General features: G+C 40.2%; 1 protein-coding gene across 1 annotated transcript; it reads left to right on the top strand.

Annotated features, from left to right (window-relative positions):
- Positions 1 to 1,474: 1,474 nt before the first annotated feature.
- Positions 1,475 to 17,960, top strand: ATF3 (activating transcription factor 3). The gene is made up of 4 exons (XM_081319381.1): positions 1,475 to 1,687; positions 12,743 to 12,986; positions 15,005 to 15,112; positions 16,704 to 17,960. The coding sequence occupies exons 2-4, from the start codon at positions 12,747 to 12,749 to the stop codon at positions 16,899 to 16,901; spliced, it is 546 nt and encodes a 181-aa protein (XP_081175507.1). The 5' UTR covers positions 1,475 to 1,687; positions 12,743 to 12,746; the 3' UTR covers positions 16,902 to 17,960.
- The last annotated feature ends 973 nt before the right edge of the window (positions 17,961 to 18,933 follow it).

The following is an 18,933-nucleotide window of genomic DNA, read 5'->3' as shown; positions in this document are numbered from 1 at the left end:
TAAATAAATAAATAAATATTTAGTAGTTGGGTGGAAACTTCTTTGAAAGTGTATGAGTGTGGGAGGGGGTGGGTGTCATGTCCACGTGGTATTCAAAACGGGTCGCTCGGATATTCTCAGACGAGAATTTTGTTTTCAGAATTAGTCGGGGCTGGACTAAGACAGGGATAGATATTCATCCAAATGGAGATACTGGCTTTTCTTTTAAGTGTGCGAGGTTTTTGTGGCAATGCGAGGCTGAGAGTCCCGTTACAATTGTGGGACTTTGAACGTACGTTGAAAGGATCCGGCAGCAGTCTTCTCTTTTTCCAGGGCTCAAAGGCAGGTTTAATCGGGGTTTTTTTTTGTTGTTGTTGTTGTTCATAATAAAAGCAGGCAAGACTGAGAGACTGCATTAAAAAGGAGGTACATGGGGAAGAGCATTTTTATATGGTAGGAAAGTCAAATGGGAAAAATCAATGGAAAGAATTTGGTGGTGAGGACGGACAATCGAATCTGGATAAAAAGAGAGATGCGGGAACTTTAAAATTGCATTATTTTAACAATTTGGCCGATCGTAGCTTTAGAGTGGTTATTATACCGCGCACTCCTTTCCGCTCAGTTGTCCCTCTGATTTCAATTTCTGATCTCTGCTGCCGTTTTCTTAGGGCAGAGATGGGGATGCGTGTGTGAGAGACACGTGATAGTTATGCCTGAAAAGCGTGGCTTTGAATGACTCAGGTGTACGATTTGATTACACAACCCAATACGAAAGCCGGCAATCAGAAGAACGTAGATGCCTTGTTAACGGATAAGGGGGTAGAGATGACCAGCAAACTCTCGCGCGCAAATACCCAGCCTGGCGCCGGAGACCTCAAGAGGAAGAAGCCGACGGTCACCCCCAATCTCTTTTTAAGGAGCAAAACGGCAAAAGCATCCTCTCCGGGATTTCCTTTCGGTCGCCTAATTCAGCGTTTCCCAACCTTAGGAACTTGAAGATGCGTGGACTTCAACTCCCAGAATTCCCCAGCCAGCATAGCTGGCTGGGGAATTCTGGGAGTTGAAGTCCACGCATCTTCAAGTTCCTAAGGTTGGGAAACGCTGGCCTAATTGAGGAAAACCGCGACGACCCCCGCCCCTCCGGGCGGTCAACGCCCCCCGCCTCCCCAAATCCTCCGCCGTCCCGCTTGGCGGAGAGATGCCGGCGATCGGCGAGCCCTTGCCGACCCCTCGGCCGCGAAGGGTGTTCTCTCCTGGCCGGCGGCTCCTTAGGCGGCAGAGCGGAGCCTCCCTCTCCCGGGGAGCGGGGAAGGCCTTGCGTCACTCGGAGGCCCCGCCCCCCGCGGCCCTGGCCCCACCCCTTCTGTCCCGCTCTCCCGCTAAGGAGTCTTGGCATGACATCACCTTCGACTGGCGGCCAGGGTAAATAAGAGCGCTGCCCGCTGGCTATATAAAGGGGGTGATGCAACCGCGCGGGGAGCCAGAGGTTCGAGGAGGCGCTCAGAGCCAGGGAGTCGCGGCGGCGCTCGCTGCCAGCCAGGATCGGGGAACGGCGGCACCACCTCTTCTGCTTTGCCTGGAGTCCCGACCACACGCGTTTCCCACTCTCACGATTGCGAGGTCGCGCTCCCTTGTGTTGGCCGTTTCACTTTCGGCGTGGTTCTTCGCTGCGGAGGAGGAAGGCGCGGAGAAGACCTGGAGTAAGCAGGTAGGGAGCGAGCGAGATACCTGGGGAAGAGCGGGGAAAAAAAAGTTCATCGCTCTTTATCCAGCTATTGATTGGATGTGTAAAAAGGGGGGGGGGAGAAAGATGCTGAGAAACTCGCGTCCTTCCATCTCTTTTTGTTCTAGTGATGCGGCGGGTTATTTGGGGTGCTTTAGAGCAGCGTTTCCCAACCTTTAGGAACTTGAAGATGCGTGGACTTCAACTCCCAGAATTCCCCAGCCAGCTATGCTGGCTGGGGAATTCTGGGAGTTGAAGTCCACGCATCTTCAAGTTCCTAAAGGTTGGGAAACGCTGCTTTAGAGAGGACGAAGACGGGAGAAAAGTTCCGATCAAAGCAATTCAAGAGATTTCGCTCTTTTTTTTTTTGGAAAACGGATGAACTGAAGTCAAAACAAACAAACAAACAAATATCAGGCAATTTCTCTTTCCCTTTGAAATCAGACCAACTGAAAGTAAAAGTTCATTCATCCGAGTGAAACTTGGAGCGCTCTTTAATAGGCACGCCTAAGAGAGAAAAACTCCCGTTTCGTTTCCTCGTTCTGGTGCTTTGCTAGTTGCTGTTTTTACAGTTCTGTCGGTCGCAGGGGGGGGTTCTTCCGGGGGGCGGGTGGGGGGGTGTAGGATGAGAAAGAAACCACCTTTCTCCTTACCGCGCGCTCCAGAAGCTACAGGTCCACTTTGACGTGCCGAGATTATCTGTGTAAAAAGAACGCGTAGAAAAAAATTTATTGCGGCTAGTTGTTTAAGACCATTCCCCAACTTGTCATTCCCAACATGTTTTCCGATAGTCCCTCTAGAGTAGACCAAATAATAATCAGGTGACTGTATCATTCGCTCAGTTACGGGAAGCTGCGGGAAGCGGGACGGCAAAATTCAACTTTGTTAGCTGGTGATACCTTCGGTCATCGGTAGGTGGCGAGCTGAGTGGAGGCGAGCACCGCCTCTGCTCTGAGCAGGATGCTCCGGTTTGAACTGTCAGTTTTGTTTTCGTACACGATACTATAATGCGGGGGAAGGTGCTTTTTAGGTGTGTGAAATTGCCTGCCTACTTCTTTCCTGGAAACTTGTGACCTACCATCCAAAGGCAAATGCAAAATTCATAGTCCATAATAAAATATTCCTATGTTTTATATTTAAATTTATGTAAAAGATATTTATATTTTAAATATTCAGATAAAAAAGAAAGTTAACTTTTTCACATCAGAAATTAATCTGGTTTCTTCATTTTTTGATCTCCTTTTCCATTATCGATTAATTGTTCAATTCATTCAGGATATTTGTTGCTTCTTACAAAGCTCTCAAAAGGTACTGGTAATGGTGTTTAAGGCCCTACATGGCAGGGGTCCGGAGTACCTTAGGGAGCACCTGCTGCCGGCATCAACTTCCCTCCGCCCTGTGCGCTCCCACAGAGAGGGCCTCCTCAGGGTGCCACCGATCAGAGAATGTCGATTGGTGGCCCCCAGGGGGAGGTCCTTCTCTGTGGGCGCCCCGGAGCTATGGAATCGGCTGCCGGTTGAGCTCCGGATGGCGCCCAACCTTCGCTCCTTCCGTCGTGATCTGAAGACACTCTTATTTGAACAAGCCGGCCTGGCCTGATGGGGGATGGGTTGGGTTTTTATGGTCATTTTTAATATCTGTATTTACTGTTTTTAGTCGGGCATATGTTTAATTTTCTTTTAACTTTTGTACTTTTTGTATTTTTTATATATCTGCCCTGTTCACCGCCCTGAGTCCTTCGGGAGAAGGGCGGTATATAAATAAAATTATTATTATTATTATTATTATTATTATTAAAAGAGCTACTGTTCTCATCATTCCAGGTTTTTAAGCAGCTCAGTTTGGAATTATAACACTGTAAAGCAGAGGTCCCCAAACTTTTGGGCACCAGGGACCAGTTACATGGAGAGAGGTTTTCCCGTGGACCGGAGGGGGTGTGGTTTTGGGTGCTGCCTGCATCCTGGGGGTGGGGCTTTTGCTTGTTTGTGCAGACCAGTTGCTGACATGCTGTGGCCTGGTACTGGTCCACGGACTGGGGGTTGGGGACCCCTGCTGTAAAGTATAGGTAGTCCTCAACGTATCACCACAATTGAGCCCAACATTTCTGACACTTGACAACTGACTCACATTTAGGACGGTTGCAGTATCCCCAGGTCATGCGATCCCCTTTTGCCACCTTCTGATCAGCAAAGTCAATGGGGAAGCCAGATTAACTTAACATCGGGGTTGCTCCCTTAACAACTGCTGAATTTTGATCACATGAGCACAGGGATGCTGTAACGGTCTTCAGTGTGGAAAAACGGTCATAAGTCACTTTTTTCAGTTGTGTTGTAACTTCAAATGGTCACCAAATGAACTGTTGTAAGTCTAGGACAGGGGTCTGCAACCTTGACAAGTTTAAGACTTGTGGACTTCAGCTCCCAGAATTCCTCAGCCAGCTATGCTTAAAGTTGACAAGCTATGCTGGCTGAGGAATTCTGGGAGTTGAAGTCCACAAGTCTTAAAGTTGTCAAGGTTGCAGACCCCTGGTCTAGGACTACCTGTAATTCAGCCTAGTATATTTACTTCAGAGCAGGCTTTCTGACAGCAGCTATAGGTTGATTTCAGGATTTCAGTGTAGAGATGATGTCCAGGACCTTTGAGAGTTAGATTTTTGTGTCTTCCACACCTATGTTGAGGGGGTGAGGCATTAATAGATCTGATATTGGACATATTGACCAGATATTAAGAATGATAAAGTCCAAGATAAGCAAGGGACCTAAAGTTTGAAAAGATGACACAGATGAATATTAACAGCAGATTGCTTGCTTTTACTGAAGTGATCTTGTAAAAGGATAGAAGGAAAATATCTACATTTTATTTATATGAAGATGAGTCATTAGTAAATCTAGGATTTATTCCAACCTAAGCTTGGAAGTAAGTCTGACTGAATTAAATGGGATTTACTCCTATAGTTAAGTCTGTGTAGCATGGCTGCCCAGAAAGCCAGTGTGGTGAGCTTTCTTGGAACCAAGCCCATGAACTTCATAAGAAGCTTCATAATTAACAAGAAAGTATTTATAACAGTATAATCTTACAGCAAAATCTGTATTATTTATTCAGAAGTAAGAACCAATGTGTTCATTGTCAATGAGTTGACAGCACCTAGGTTTTTCTTCTGTCTTTTCAAAGTATGTATATGCATATACATATAAATAAATATCTAAGTAAAATAATAAATGAAATATCAGGACACATTTATTCAAAATTCGAATTCAGTTCAATAGGGATTATTCCTAAGTAAATAGAATTTCTGACAAATTCATTGAAAAAAATATTATTTTCTTCTTTATTGAAGAAAATGCTATACTTTTGTCCAACTTTCCAACTTAGGCAGGCCTAAATAAGGGCACTAGTGAAAAGTCATCACAGTGACCAGTTTCTGGTATCTTATCAACTGCATTTCATCATCTCAAGAAGTGATAATTTAACTGGTAAAGACCAGTTAAATGTGACCAGATTGCACTGTAAATGTTTTAAAAGGTCAAAATCAGGGTGATTATGAACTTTGATTACTCTTATAACTGTGAAAGTTTAACTTTTGTTTCACAGGTCTTACTGTATCAGGAAAGAGAAGGAAGATATTCAGGGGAAAAGCCAAAGAGAATTTTTTAATTAAGAACAACAATTAGGTTTTGATAAAAACTGGGCATAAAGAATCAGGTCAGGTGGCTATCTTAAAGGTCTGAATGCCAGCCAAGCTAGCTAAAAGTGATCCAGTTTCTGAAGCTTCTGAGAATGCAAAAGAATAAACAGTTTTGTCGGTTATATTAAAAATGAGATTTAAATTGTATTAATTAATATCGATATTCTATTTAATATTAAAATGGAACAGAAATGGGACCTGATAGAAATAACTACTGTAGCAGTGTTTCTCTATCTTAGCAACTTTAAGCAACGTGAGCCTCAACTCCCAGAATTCCCCAGCGTCATGCACACTGCTTAAAGTTTCCAAAGTTAACAAACATTACATTGTAGTGTGGATTGTCGATTTTCCAACTACCAGCCACACCTTTTAAAAAATATTCCATTCCATCTCTTCACCCACTTTTTCACTTCTTGGCCTTCTTCCCTTCCCATGAAGCCAGTCCCTTTCTCACTGGGCTGTTGGGAATTCCCCTTTTCCTTAATATTTTTGTCCTTCTGTAAACCTTGCACTTTACCCAGACTTGTGCTGCCTCCTTCTTGCACATGAGTTACATCATATTGGCTCTGTTGTACACGTTTGGAAAGTGAAGTTGTTTTCATATATATAAAATTGACTTAACTGTAACTCGGTTTCAGAAATGTAATAATTTTTGCATCAGAATCCCTGCGTGCTAGGCTTAGTTGATTGGTCTTTGAGAAAACTCAAGAGTGTCTTTGTTTAACATTGTTAAACGTGTGAGTTAATTGACTCAGATTGAAAGAAACGAGAGATGAAGGATTATCTATTGCTATAGGAGAGAAAACAGCAAAAACAAACATTCCCTATTCTCCCCTTCCCCATAGCACCTAACCTCTGGAATGACATCCTCTCCAACCCTCCCCATTGTTGTTTGTTTTATTGGTAGGATTGTATTGGTTTTTCTGGATGTTTTCCTAGTGGTGTAGGCTGCATTGCTTTAAATTTTATATATTGTGTGCTTCCTAGAGTCATAGTGGATCAGGCAGCCTATCAATTGAATAAATTATTAAGTAATAGCTTAATGACACTGTAAATAAATAAAATAAACAAATAAATTATGAAAATAAATTGTGATGTGGTTGATTCTAAGGCAGTGATATCATAGAACAGGCCCTTTGATGTGCCTAATTCCCAAAACTGATTTCATTTCTTTTATTAGAAGACATAAGGTAATGAAGATAAAGTGAAGACGTTTTGATCTACAGAATTAACAATCCTTGAATCATCTAGGCTTTCCCAATCTGAACTCCTTCATATGTATCTGGGGGTGCAGATAACTAACAATCTGAATTGGTCTCTCCACACATCATCCTTAGTGAAGCGTGCAAACCAGCATCTGCATTTCCTGCGTCAGATGAGGAGAGCACATCTTTCTCCTTCTGACCACTTTTTACAGAGGCACGATTAACAAACTGCATCACTGTCTGGTTTGGGGGCAGCGGTGCCTCAGATACAAAGTCCATACAGAGAGTGGTAAGGACAGCCAAGAAGATCATAGGAAGCTCACTTCCTGGTATTCAGGATGCTGCTTATAAGCGCTAAGTGCTTAGATCTCAAAGAATTGTTAGAGACCCCACACACCTGTTTATGTTGCTCCCCTCTGGGAGGAGGCTTCAAAGTATTTCTAGCAGGACTACCCGATTCTGTAATAGCTTTGTTCCCTATGCCATCCGTCTGGTAATCCGCAAGATTCATTTTTCTCGCCGTACACATGTATACATAATCCAAAGTAGACTCTGTTGTTTCTCTGTGTTATATAATATATATGGGTATATGCATAATTTTGTATTTATTTATTTTTGTCCTATTTATGTAATGCATATTAGAGATGGTGATCCTTTGAGAGCTGTATCCAACAAAATTTCATTTTAATGTACGCCAATTAGTGTACATTCAAAGTGACAAAGTTATTATTCTATATGTTGATCTACAGATTCCATCAACCTTGACCAATATAGGAAGGTGGGCTAATTTCCCCAAAAACTCATCCATTAAATTTTTTATTTAAATGCTCATTGTTAAGTGCTTTTCTCCCATAACCTTGTTTAAAGGGTAGGGGCATTTGGCAAAGATGTTACAGCCTTTTAACATTTCAAAACATAGGTTTGGCATATCAGATATACTAACAATAATTTAAAAGTAAAAGTATGGCATGGCTGTAGATAATTGTTCGATGTATTTGTGTGATTGCAACCACCTTGCACCAACCACCGTAGGCGATATTCAGATTCCTGGTGTAATAAAAGGTACAGGTTGTTTCTAGTTTGGATAGTTCTATAGAGTGAGTCTATGTGACAGTTATTTAAATAAAGGTAGTACCAATGAAGAAACCTAAACCAAAGAAAGCCTGGGAGATGGTTCAAAATGAAGGTTGGAAATGGAATTAAGTACCGTAACTATAGTTCTTGTTTATTTATTCAGTATAAACATTATTGAATAGTATAATGATCTCAGAATAAGAGAATTGGAAGGGAGATCTTGAAGGTTTTCTAGTCTAACCCCTGCTCAAGCAGGAAACGCTATACCGTTTCAGACAAATGATTGTCTAGTCACTTTGATTCCTTATCACAATGTTCTCACCATGTTGATTGCAGAGGCATGCCATTCCCCTTTTCTGAAGCAGAATTGAGACTGTCCTGCTCTGCTGTCCATACAGAATACCTAATAATAGAGTTGGGAGAGATCTTGGAGGTCTCAAGCAGGAGACCCTAAACCATTCTGAACAAATGGCTGTCCATTCTCCAGTGACTGAGCACCCACAACTTCTGAAGGCAAGTCATTCCACTGATTAATTTTTCACACTGTCAGGAAATTTTAGTTCTAGGTTGGTTCTCTCCTTGATTAGTTTCCACTCATTGCTTCTTGACCTTCCAGCATTTGAGAGGTTGCCACAAAGAGAAGGAGGACAACTTATTTTCCAGAGCACCAGAGGGCAGGACAAGAAGTAATGGATGGAAACTAATCAAAGAGAGAAGCAACCTGGGATTAAGGAGAAACTTCCTAACAGTGAGGGCATTAATGAGTGGAACAGCTTGCCTTTAGAAGTTGTGGGGACATCATCATTGGGTGGGTGCTTCATCATTGAAGAAGAGACTGGACAGTCACTTGTCTGAAATAATATAGGGTCTCCTGCTTGAGCAAGGGGTTGGACTAGAAGACTTCCAAGGTCCCTTCCAGCTCTATTCTGATTGATTGACCTGCCTTCAGTTGCTTTGGAGAATAGGTTGACCCCCTCATCTCTGTGGCAGCCCCTTAGATATTGGAACACTGTATCATGTCACCCCTAATGACATCTCTAGGGTGTAATGTACATCATACACCTTTCTTTCCGCCTTCCATGAGAAAGCTTGGGGTTGTAGTAGACATACAAAAAGGTTGTTGTCAATGTGCAGGACTCAATACATCTTGGAAACTTCTTTTCTGATTCAGGAGATGCTTTACCAAATTTGAGATGCAAGAACCTAGTTTGGATTACCTAATAGTGAGGAAAGATCACTGAATTCAATCTGCCATCTGAAGCCCAACTGAGAATGTGGTCAAAGGCAGTGTGGTTGTTGGGATGACGTTACTATCGCTTTGATGTTGTAGTAATTCTCTCAAAAGTGCTGTTGTACTGCCAGCATTCTCAACTGTTTCTCTACCATAAGACTGATTTAATGAGATCCTGGCTAGTCCCCAAATTCTCAAGAAGTAGTGATGAAGCCAACAGTACAGTACAGTAATGGCAATGTAAGGTATGGAACATCAGGAAATGACATTCTTATGAGACACCTATAAATTACAGTTACTTACGAGACGTGTGTGTGTGTGTGTGTGTGTGTGTGTGTGTGTGTGTGTGTATGTACATCCATCCTTAAAGTTACCCGTTCTTTAAAAGTAAAGGTAAAGGTTCCCCCGCACATGCGTGCTAGTCGTTTCCAATTCTAGGGGCCGGTGCTCATCTCCGTTTCAAAGCCGAAGAGCCAACGTTTGTCCGAGGACGTCTCCGTGGTCATGTGGCCGGCATGACTAGACGCCAAAGGCACACGGAATGCTGTTACCTTCCCATCGTAGTGGTCCCTATTTTTCTACTTGCATTTTTACGTGCTTTCGAACTGCTAGGTTGGCAGAAGCTGGGACGAGTAACAGGCGCTCACTCTGCTATGCGGCACTTGGGATTCGACCCGCCAAACTGCTGATCTTCTGATCGACAAGCTCAGCGTCCTAACCCACTGAGCCACCATGTCCCTACCCATTCTTTACCGCAAAGTAAATAAAATAAATATTGTTGTCAGCATCAGTTTTTTTGAACTTTGTAAGGCAGGTTCCTATTCCTACAAAGTTAAAACAGATATGCTTTTTCTACATATCCCATCCAGAATTATATGCTCTTTATGATAAATGAAAGATGCACGTGCATCAACTCTTTTTTTAAACAACTGTGACTAATGCTAGGAGCAATTTATTATTACTGTCTGGGTTGAAACTCTAAATGATAAACCTGAACATTGTAAACCTTCGTTGGCTTGGTATTTTCTGTCTCTTGAAAAGATTTAGGAGTATCAGGATTTTGAGCTGTGACTCATGGTTTAGGGGATTTTTTAGCAAAATTACATAGTTTTCTCAAGATCTATGTAAATTACAATTCCAGGAAATCATCCCTCTGATGATCAAGAGATATGAAACCTTTTGGCTTTCTACTTTCTTGTTTGAGGTTAGGTCTATACACCAAGATATTGTTACACAGAAAATACAAGGGTGCAAAGATTAATATAGACATTCTCTATATATAGTCAAATGCTTACATGTTGCTGTAACAGCTGGCTATGGGTTTCCAGTGCATATATGTCTTTTTCAAATAGCAAAGCATGTGTCTACGTCCATGTTGAGATGGAGTACATATTTAATTGTGTGTGGAGGTGCTTTCCGTGTTAACTACTGATTGTGTGTATTTTGAAGGCCTAGAAACTGTGTGGACATAGTACAAACATTAAAGAAGTAAATAGACTGCAAGTCTATTTTATTTCATAAATAAATTTGGACTTGATTTGAATTTGATCTTTAACATACCATTTTAAATAAAACAATCAATATTGTGTGTTTGTTCATAACTGGACTTGTTAAACAGTCACTTTGCGTACAGTCACTCATGCGCTCGTGACCTCTCGGTTAGACTACTGCAACGCTCTCTACATGGGGCTGCCCTTGAGGACCACTCGGAGGCTCCAACTGGTGCAGAATGCAGCCGCGCGAGTTGTGTTGGGGGTCTCCCGATACTCCCATATTACACCTCTGCTCCGTGAGCTGCATTGGCTTCCGGTTGCCTTCCGGGTGAGATTCAAGGTACTGGTAATGACCTACAAAGCCCTACATGGCATGGGTCCGGAATACCTTAGGGAGCACCTGCGGCCGGCATCAACTTCCCTCCGCCCAGTGCGCTCCCACAGAGAGGGCCTCCTCAGGGTGCCGCTGGTCGGAGAATGCCGTCTGGTGGCCCCCAGGGCGAGGGCGTTCTCTGTGGGTGCTCCTGACCTGTGGAACCGTTTACCGGTTGAGCTCCGGATGGCTCCTGACCTTCGCTCCTTCTGACATGATATAAAAACCTATTTGTTTGAACAAGCCGGCCTGGTCTGATGGGTTTTGGTTTTAATTATTGTTTTAATGTAATTTATTTTTGCATTTGGGCACAAGGGTTTAATTTGTTTCTAATTTTCGTATTTTGGTATTTTGTACTTATGGCCCTGTTCACCGCCCTGAGTCCTTCGGGAGAAGGGCGGTATACAAATCAAATAAATAAATAAATAAACTCTAACCATTACCTGAAATTGTAAAAGATAATGCATAAACTAAATTCTATTTAATAGTTTATTGGATTTGCTTGTGTATATAAACTCTAAAGGCAATAATTGGCTTATCTATTGTGAATTGTAATATTGCTGTGATTATAGTTACTGTGCAAAGTAGATTTCCTTACCTACTTAAGGAATCAAATAATTCGGCTCTTATATGTCCCAAATATATATTTAAAATAAAGAGTAAGGAAGATGGTTGATTTTATTGAAGAAAAAAAACAATGCACTGTCTCCACAGTACAGCTTCACTGAAAAGAACTGCTTCTGAAAATAATTAGAATGGCAAACTAGATGTGAACATTTATATGTGTGAAAGACATACTTTTTAAAAAACAAAACAAAACACCTCAGTTCAAACTTCTTGACTATTTGCTGCAGTGTTTTGCTGTATTTAAAATTCATAGACAACAAAGGTGTAAGATAATTTCATGTGCAGATCCTAAGTATCTAAATAGGAGACAGGAATATTAGTTAGAAATCAGTTGTTTAAATTCAAGTGGTCTTATTACACAAGAACTCATTCAGCCTTACATTTTTCAATGCACAGTATTCCTTGACCAGTACTATTATTAAAAGTTATTTATATTCAGTATTACCATATAGTATGATTGCTACCTGACGGTTTTGTGAAATATGCCCTACATTTCTAGTTGAATTAAATACAGGTAGTCCTCAACTTACAACCACAACTGAGCCCAAAATTTCTGTTGCTAAGCAAGAGAGTTAAGTGAATTTTTCCCCCATTTTACAACCTTTCTTGGCACAGCTGTTAAGTGAATCACAGCAGTTGTTAAATTAGTAACATGGTTGTTAAATGAATCTGGCTTCCTCATTGATTCTGCTTGTCAGTAGGTGATCACATGACCCCAGGACACTGCAACGGTCATAAATATGAACCAATTGCCAAGCATCTAAATTTTGATCGTGGGGTGGCTGCAATGGTCATAAGTGTGAAAAACTATCATAAAGTCACTTTTTTCAGTGCCGATGTCAAATGGTCACTAAATGAACTGTTGTAAGTCGAGGACTACCTGTATGGAAGTGATAATGATGAGGGGGTGGGCAGTGGCTGCCTTGTGGTATAGCATCTCTCTGAGATCTAGGCAGCCCCAACCCTGTTAGCTCTCTAGAAAGCCTTGAAGAGCTGGTTTTTCACTCAGCACTGGGGCTAGGCGATTAAGTGAGCCCAACGTGAATGAATGAGTCTCAGCTTTATTGTAATACAGTTTTACTAGTTTTTTGTTTTTAGATTTTGCATTGTAAGCTGCTCAGAATCACAAGACTGAGATGGGTAGCTATATAAATACAATAAATAAATGCTGTTCTGCACGTGAATATATAATAGTTCTATCAACATCCAGTTATGAGCCAGAATCTCATTATTCAGTGATTGATTTTCTGAATTCTGCATTAACTGAATTAATTATTGTTGTAGCCAATATTTTTTTTTGCTTCATTAAAACTTAGGAAAAATTCATTCTCTTCTCCCTTGTTCCCCTTCAGCAAAATGATGCTCCAACACCTGGGCCAGGTGTCTGCTTCAGAAGTCAGTGCTTCTGCAATTATCCCATGCTTATCTCCTCCAGTATCCTTGGGCTTTGAAGATTTCACAAATCTGACCCCATTGGTGAAAGAAGAATTGAAATTTGCCATCCAGAATAAGTGCCTGTCTCAAAGGATGCCCTCTACCTTGGATACAGTCATGGTTTCTGATAGATCTGGTGAAACATCTCATTTAAAAAGACAGGTATGTTGTTTTTATTTTTAAGCTATGTTCAACTACCACTTTCCAACGTGCTTTAAAGAACAGAGAATGTCTTCCCTCTGCATTAATATTATCATCATTTTTATAATAATTTAATTCAATGTAACAAAGTATAAAATACGAATGAAAATGAAAATAGTTGGAAAATGGGAAAGGGAAAAGGGGAAAAAAAAGAAAAGCATTGACTTTTAACTCTTTTTAGAGTAGTGGAATAAAATATTGCAGCCTCAACTTTTTTACTGCTACATATTTAATATGCACTAGCCATTTCTATAACAACAAACTTATCTAAACAGCAAAAATCAAAATTTCATTTTTTTCTATCTCAAGCACAAAATCCAGAAGCAGTTTCCAAAAAGAAACAAAGTTAGATGTGTTTTCTCTGATTAGAACATTTAATTTAGCCATCTCTGCTACTTCCATGAGTTTTTCCATCCTTTCACCCATTATCATCATTACTGATACATCAGAATGTCTATTATTATAGATAAAGTTATTAGCAACAGTGACTTTCTCTTGAATCAAAATTGATTCCACTTGATTAGATGAAAGTATTGTGCTACTGCCTTCTTCCAGAAGACAAACAGACGCAGGCAGGCAGGCAGATAGATGATAAGTAGGTAGGTAGATTGGTAGATATTGAACTTTAATTTCCCAGTCTAATATACAGCTTTGGGATTCCCTGATGATTTCCCATACAATCACTAATGAGATCTCAGCCTGCTTATGTAGATACCCTATCTAACTATGATGACATCAGAATGATAAAGTTGTAAAGCCACATACTAGAACATAAAGTGCAAAGTTTGTTTCATAATGAATTTTGACCCTTGCTGCCTTTCTGGATACCTATGCCTGTTTAGCTTTCAAGACCAGACAAAGTTGGGTAGGTGCTGCCACCTGGTTAGTCCCTTTGGCATTTGCATTAATGATCTTCATGTGCTTGAATGGGAATGCCTTAATGAAAGACAAGCAACGTTGAAAATGTGATCTGTATCTGCAAGGCATCAGGGAAATATGAAGCTCCTGTAATTGTTACAGGTTTTATACTTATGCAGTGTAATACATTTCATACAATCCTGGGTCATGTGCTTTTCAGAAAGGACTATAAAAGGTTAAGGTAAAGGTTCCCCTGCACATGCATGCTAGTCGTTTCCAACTCTAGGGGCCAGTAGAAGCTGGGACAAGTAACAGGCGCTCACTCTGTTATGCGGCACTCGGGATTCGACCCGCCAAACTGCCGACCTTCTGATCGACAAGCTCAGCGTCCTAACCCACTGAGCCACCGCATCCCTTAGAAAGAACTATATTGCAATGTATTTGACACATTTTGCACATAGAAATTCTTCATTCCCTGGCATCTTTTTTTTTTAAAAAAAGCAGTGAGAACTTTCTTGGCATGAGACTTCAATGGAGAGTTGATAATACTTGACTTCCTATGTTCTTTTTCCATAATTCCAATTATAAAGGAAAGCAAGAGGAGAAGGAAAACTCTTTTGATCTATGATATGAAACGATATTCCATCATGCTCAGAAACATCATTTTTAGTATTCCAGGTTGTGCTCTGGCAGAAAATGGTTTTTGAAGATGAGCCTTATTAGGACTTAAACCTGCTTAGTGAAGAAAATTCAGAATGCACCTACCCTCTTTAGTAGATCAGATAAATCAAAATACAGTTGACATTATTTGGAAACTGTAGGGAAGGTTGTGCTTCAAGGTTGGGCTTACATATTGGAGGTTTTCTGATTTACTGTACATCAACTTTCTGCGTTTCAGTAATCTCCTAAACGTGTCAGCCAATTTCTATTCTGTTTCATACAAAGTAAAATGGCCAAACTAACCAGATAGTCATTTTGCTGACAGACAACAAATCAGGCTTATTGCTATTATAACTTCTATAGGGAACATAAAGAGTTTATCTCTTGCACCACCCCTCCGCCCCGTTTTGGCCTGATACCCCATCCAACCCTAATCTATTTGGATTTTTGGATTCTATTAGTATGCCCCTGAAGAAGATGAAAGGAAAAAACGTCGGAGAGAAAGAAATAAGATTGCAGCAGCAAAATGTCGAAACAAAAAGAAGGAAAAAACGGAATGCCTGCAAAAAGTAAGTTACCTGACACTTTCTAATTAGTATCTGCAAAATATAAACACATCTACATAAGATCAAAAGGTCCTTAAAATATGGATAAAATGACTCTGAAAATTTTCACTGTGCATTGCTGATTAATTATAACATTTGTTAACCTGTTAAAGGTGAAATTATTCTGGCTCATCAGTCTGGAAAGAAAAAGTAAAATCTTAGACTAAAGCTTTAGAAGTGCTTTAGAAGTCCTTAACTAATTAAGTTTTTTAATCTTAATAATAATGGGACATATTTCCCTTAAAATTTAAACTTTTTTCAAGACATTCAAAATGATCAAGCAAACGCTCACTGTACTTGTAGTAGCAGAAAACTTTACAGGAAATTTTTTTCCCAAAGACAAGCCACTACCTCAGAGATTTCATGCTTTAAATACTGAGGTTGTCTGAAATGAAGGCTAAGTTACTCCCAAGTAACTGATCTTTAAAAAGAGCCTTGGTGGAGCAGTGGGCTAATGCCTCCTTAAGTAACACCAGCTGCCTGCAATTAGTGCAGGTTCGCATCCCACCAGGCTCAAGGTTGACTCAGCCTTCCATCCTTCCGAGGTAGGTAAAATGAGGACCCAGATTGTTGGGGGCAATTAAGCTGACTTTGTAATAATGCCGCTTGGGGGGGTGTGAAAGCCCTAACAAGCAGGCATATACATAGAATGAAGGCTACTGCTAAGCTTGTAAGCCGCCCTGAGTCTTCGGAGAAGGGCGGGATATAAATGTAATAAAAAAAAAATGGGAGGCAGATTTCCTTCCTTCCTTCCTTCCTTCCTTCCTTCCTTCCTTCCTTCCTTCCTTCCTTCCTTCCGCCATGTTGGACTGCATCTCTTATACTCCCCAGGCACCAGATTGCAGAAAATAAAGGAAGCAAATGATAATAATAGATAATTTATCTATTATTAATTTTATAACATGCTTCTCCTTTAGATTGCTTCCTTTAGTTGTTTTCCTGGCTCACCTACTATATGGGTTGAGATACAGTGACTGAATTATAAATGAACAGGGGTTTGGACTAAAAGACCCCCAAAGTCCCTTCCCACCGTATTATTCTATGTTCTATATAATAATTATTATGACTTCCACTCCACTCTCTAATATTTGAACCATTGTACCACAAGACAGGAATTAGTTTGGTTGAGTTGGAGCTGCAACTTCAAGAAACAGAAGCTTCTTGAGGGATATTTAGAATTGGAAGAGTAAAAAGATATGTTGTGGAAAATGGTAAGAAGATAGGAAGATATTAGCTTGTAAAAGGGACATGGAAAGAAATGAGAAACCATTTAAACTATATGAAAAATGTACTGGATGGTCTGAACATGGGGAAGTGAATAATTTTAGCTGCAGAATTCTGCATAGAGATCAAAAGATTAAAGCTGATATACAAAGGCAAAGGGATACAAAGAGGAAACCATCATAATCATCTATGTAATCTGGACAGAAAAAGGGTTTCCATAGTATGTTTCCCAGTACATATAGTCATGAGCCCTAAGCTACATATTTTTTTATTTTTCACTTGTATTTTTAAAACTTCCATTTCTATGTTTATATGTTTCTTTTGCTACCAGGAATCAGAAAAACTGGAAACAATCAATGCAGAACTGAAAGCTCAGATTGAAGAGTTGAAAAATGAGAAGCAGCACTTGGTCTACATGCTCAACCTACATAGACCCACCTGTATTGTCCGGGCCCAGAATGGCAGGACCCCAGAGGACGAAAGGAACCTTTTCATTCAGCAGATCAAAGAGGGGACCTTGCAAGGCTAAACAATAATGAGGCAGTGCTCAATATTCTTTAACCATGCTTCTTATCATGAAAAACAACAATAACAACTTGCCATCCCAAGTCAGAAGCCACAGAGAAGAAATTTCATGCGGCCTCCGTTTAGTCAAGGGAAGATGGATCTGACATGACTTTGCTGAGAAGAAAGGACTATGGTAGCTTAGCTTCAGCTTTCCCTAGCAAAGACTCAGTTGGGTGGAAGAGAGCTACAGACTTTGCTCCAGGTCTAACCAGCTGCCACACTTGCTATCCTAGAAGAAATATGGCTCTAGACTTGTAAAACTCCTTCTGGTATGCACTTGCAATGTTTCTGGTAGGGCAGAAGGGTTCTCTCTGATGCACATCTGATGAACTACCAAGCTAAAAGGATTCCACTCACTAGATAAGGAATGTAGGTGGACTGGGTTATGTTTTGTTTGTTTCGTTTTATACTTTCAAAGAAAAAGAGGTTAGCAACTTCGAGATGCAACATTTAACTTGGGCACTGCACTTTGTTAAAAACATGTTTTCATAAAAGCCCTTCTGTGGGTTTTTGATGACTCAAGTTAGAGTTGATTGTAGGAAAATGTGACAAGCTTCAGTGTTTTTCAGAATTGTTCACTGAATTAAGACTCAATATATCAAACTGGAGCATTACCACTCTTGGCTTACTTTGGGAAGGGGGAATGTCCCTTTCAAAACTCAGTTAACGAGTCACATGCAGTATTCAAAAGAATGTTATACAACCATGGTGTAATCACTAAAGATGTAAAATTTTATGTCTTCCTGACTTGTGGTTCATCTTGTCCTTGATCCTCATCTTACAAATGTTTCCTTGGCACAATCTTTTTCAGAACCAGAGAATGCACTTGCTGGCAATTTACAAATATTAATTTATATGTAGACATTAATTAAGTGAAAAATTGTCCACCAATGAAGACTATCCGTTGGACTAGAGATGAAATAGAGATTATCATTAGGAATAGAGATGAAAAAGTACAGTAAAGGTGGGCTTTGTGGTTTGGATTTGCTTTGATGGAATGCTTCACATCGCAAAAGCAATGCTATTCTTTTCATGAGGCAACCTTTTTTATTTGCACATTTTAGTCTTTGAGATCTATTTTCTTTAATGACAGAATTGAAACAGTAGAAATAGATTGCAAAAAGAATACTTTGTCCAAGCATTACTTCTGTTAAACTTCATATGCATGTACAATCCTCAAGCAGCATCATCATCAAAATGTAGATTCTTAGTCTGGACTAGCTTACTTTTCTATCTCACACCAATTTTTACATTCTGCAACAGAAGTATTTAATATGCTTTCAATGATCTGGATATAATGTTATGTCTATTACATTGCTGTGTTCCAAATACATACAAAATAACCAAAATACAAGGAAATGGGCCAAACTCTTATCTCTTTAGAGAAATATTTTTTCTTCCAGGATCCAAAAGGTATTACTTTTTCTGAAGTTTTTGACAATACATCCCAGTGACCTTTGTATATCAATTCATTGACTATACTTTATATGGAGGGCTATTATATAACTGCTAACTTCTAGCAGTCAAATAAATTGGGTTTATTTAACGATGATTCTGTGCGCCTATGTAGTTATATAGGATTACACAGCATATAACCTTCTGTAACTACTGCTGTCTCTGAAAGTATTCACTCAAGATAAATGTTGTGCACTGGATCCAAAAATGAAAAGTGGAAGGAAATATATACAGTAGCCTATACTTCAAATAGCACAGAAGAATATCCCTATAGGCTCCGTCATTAGAGTAACATTTCCTTGCTTTAGTGAAAGTTGAGAAACATGGCCAGAGCAGAGAGAGAGAGAGTCACCCCCCAAAAAAAAGAGGAAAGACCTGGGAATTATCCATGCCCAATTAATCCTCAAGCAGCAGACCAAGCTACTGCATGAAGGAATTAGTTCAAATCCTCTCCATTCCAGTGAGATGCACTGTATTATTACTTACATGCTAAAATGGGTTTCCAAATATGTACTTCTGCATATACATTTGGATATATG

This window comes from Vipera berus (assembly GCF_964194415.1).
Source record: "Vipera berus genome assembly, chromosome: 1".
Taxonomy (NCBI): domain Eukaryota; kingdom Metazoa; phylum Chordata; class Lepidosauria; order Squamata; family Viperidae; genus Vipera; species Vipera berus.
This window is presented reverse-complemented; position numbering and strand designations above follow the sequence as displayed.

Excerpts from the sequence above, each read along its gene's own strand:
- ATF3 (XM_081319381.1), top strand. The coding sequence starts at position 12,747 with ATGATGCTCCAACACCTGGGCCAGGTGTCTGCTTCAGAAGTCAGTGCT. Across the intron at positions 12,987-15,004 it reads CATCTCATTTAAAAAGACAG|TATGCCCCTGAAGAAGATGA; the intron begins GTATGTTGTTTT and ends GGATTCTATTAG. Across the intron at positions 15,113-16,703 it reads AAACGGAATGCCTGCAAAAA|GAATCAGAAAAACTGGAAAC; the intron begins GTAAGTTACCTG and ends TTTTGCTACCAG.